Genomic DNA, 2,186 nt, shown 5'->3' with positions numbered 1-2,186 from the left:
CAACCACGGGCAGCACAGCACAGTGCCCGGCTTCCCCCAGGGGGCCACAGGAGCTGGGCCCGTCCTTCCCACGGAGGGCCACTGTGCCTCCCAGACGCGTTCTCCTCCCCAGCTCCCCTTCATGTTAAGGGGTGGCAGAAAGAAAGATAAAGGTCCCGCACTATGACCTCCCCCCACCCCCACCCCCCACCCCCCCACCCCACAACCCCACAACCCCCCCGCCAGCCAGGGGAAAATTCTGAAGCCAGATTCGGAGGCTGCAGCTCCCAGGCAGGGGACCACTGAGGGCTGAATCTAAAACGCTGTGTGCTGGCGGGTTTTCCGAGGCTCCCCCTCTGTCAAATGAAAAGCCCAATGCCGCGGCCTGGGGCTTGGGACAGGGTTTGAGAACGTGCGCGAGCCTGAAACTGGGGCTAGAAGGCTTCACGGCAACCCAGGATCCTCCCCGAGAAGGCGGTCATTGCAGATTGCACCAGCGTGCCCACAGGAAAGAAAAAATAGGTGTTCTGAGCACGTCGGACCCAAAATTCAGAATAAGAGTCCTCGTGTGTTTCAATGCTCTCGGGAGGTGGGGGGGAGGGGGAGCTGTTTCAAAGAGTATGGTTTCTTCTGCTAACTTTTCCCCCCTCCCCATTCCTTGGAGCATGTGTCATGGCCTGTGACACACTGCCAAGGGAACATGGACGCCGGGGGGATATCTGCACACGCTACACGTTTGTGACATGTCTTGTAAGTGACACCCTGCTTCCTGGCTGGGTGTTCTTGGCACAGGTGTGGGCAGACATTGGATTCAGCACACCCCCACTGCCCCACAGGCTTAGTAAACAGGATCACGGATGCCCCTGCGAAGACTGCATTCTGGGGAAGACCTGCCACCTCTCCAGAGAGGATGGGACACCCCCCACCACACACCACCCTGCACCCAGCAAGACTCAGGCCCAAGCAGAGCTGGTGCTTTAAACTGTCCTTGTTTCAAAACACAAAGCATCCTGTTCACCTCCTGCCTGCTACCCTCCCCCGCAACGACCCCACCACAGCCTTCTCTCTCCACCTTGCAGATTTGATTTCAGAAACCAATCCGCGACTTCTCTCTCCCTCTCATCAGGGTGACCCAGTCCCAACCATACATTTTAAAACAATAACATAAATACAACCTCCAGCAACAAAACACACGTACCAAATACTACACAGACAATGCAACACCAGAGCCCCACAAGCCAGCTTCCGCACTGGAACTTGACCGCCCTCGGTGGGGAGGAGATAACCCAGGACCCCCGCCCCCTCCCCCTCACTTCTACCCTCCCTGTGTTGCCAACGATGTGGGGTTTTTTCGTTTTTTTTTTTTTCCCCAGAAAGGGAAGCACCCAGTTTTGCCTACCAGCCCGGGCAGGAAAAAGACGGGTAGAGCAAAGAAAGGAACTGGCTTCTGGAAATTTTTTGGGTTTTGGGGTTTTGAGGTTGTTGGGGCCTTTTTTTCTTTTTTAAAAAAATTGTTTTGTTTTCCCCTCCGGCGCAGATCCAGATGTGCCTTCAGAAAGGGAACCCTCACCACCATCGGGGCCCAGCCTCGGGTCTATCCCAAGGTCCCGGCCGTAAGGAACACAAGCGCTGGGCCCGGAGGTGCCCGAATGCTCAGTCTGGGGACAGGGCCAGATCCTCTCCAGAATTCCAGGGTCTCCCCGGGCCCGCCGGAATCCACAATGCAGCCAGGAGCCCAGCCGAGGAAAGGGGTGCCTGGTTCTCCCCGTTGCCCCCACCAGCCCCCCGGCGCCGGGCAGGCCCCGAGCTCCAGGTGCTGCGGCCGGTGGGAGGGGGCGCCTCCTGGGCCCCGAGGGGAGGCGCGGGGGTGCGGGCGCGCCGACGCGAAGAGCGACTCACCGTGGCGGACGCCAGGCTGTTGTCGGCCAGCGTTAGGTGGTGTGGCTCCCAGCGCCTCAGGAATTTCGAGGTGAGGATCTTGCTGAGAAAGGTCCGCGGGTGCCGGATGACACAGACCTGGATGTCGCCCTCCTGCAGCAGCTTGTACCTCATCCCGTTGCACAGCAGCAGGGCCCGGCGGCAGGGCACAGCGCCCATCTTCGTGCCCTCGGGGGCCGGCACGTCGCCCCCCAGCAGCGGCTTGGTCTCCTCGATCTGCCGAGGGTCGCCGCCGCCCGAGCTGCTGGTCAGATCCATGGCCGGGCCGG

At 60.2% G+C, this 2,186-nt stretch overlaps 1 protein-coding gene across 2 annotated transcripts in view; it reads right to left on the bottom strand.

The window, feature by feature from the left end:
* CMIP (c-Maf inducing protein) overlaps window positions 1-2,186 on the bottom strand; it is a 213,864-nt gene that overhangs the window by 209,733 nt on the left and 1,945 nt on the right. The window contains exon 1 of one of the 2 annotated variants that reach the window (XM_010850797.1): window positions 1,879-2,180. The exons of the other annotated variant lie outside the window; for it this stretch is intronic. Coding sequence (XP_010849099.1) covers window positions 1,879-2,175 — 297 coding nt within the window. The 5' untranslated portion in view covers window positions 2,176-2,180. Of the gene's footprint in view, window positions 1-1,878; window positions 2,181-2,186 lie in introns of those variants that run through there. 2 annotated transcript variants of the gene reach the window in all.

This window comes from Bison bison, unplaced genomic scaffold (assembly GCF_000754665.1).
Source record: "Bison bison bison isolate TAMUID 2011002044 unplaced genomic scaffold, Bison_UMD1.0 scf7180017864295, whole genome shotgun sequence".
NCBI lineage: Eukaryota > Metazoa > Chordata > Mammalia > Artiodactyla > Bovidae > Bison > Bison bison.
This window is presented reverse-complemented; position numbering and strand designations above follow the sequence as displayed.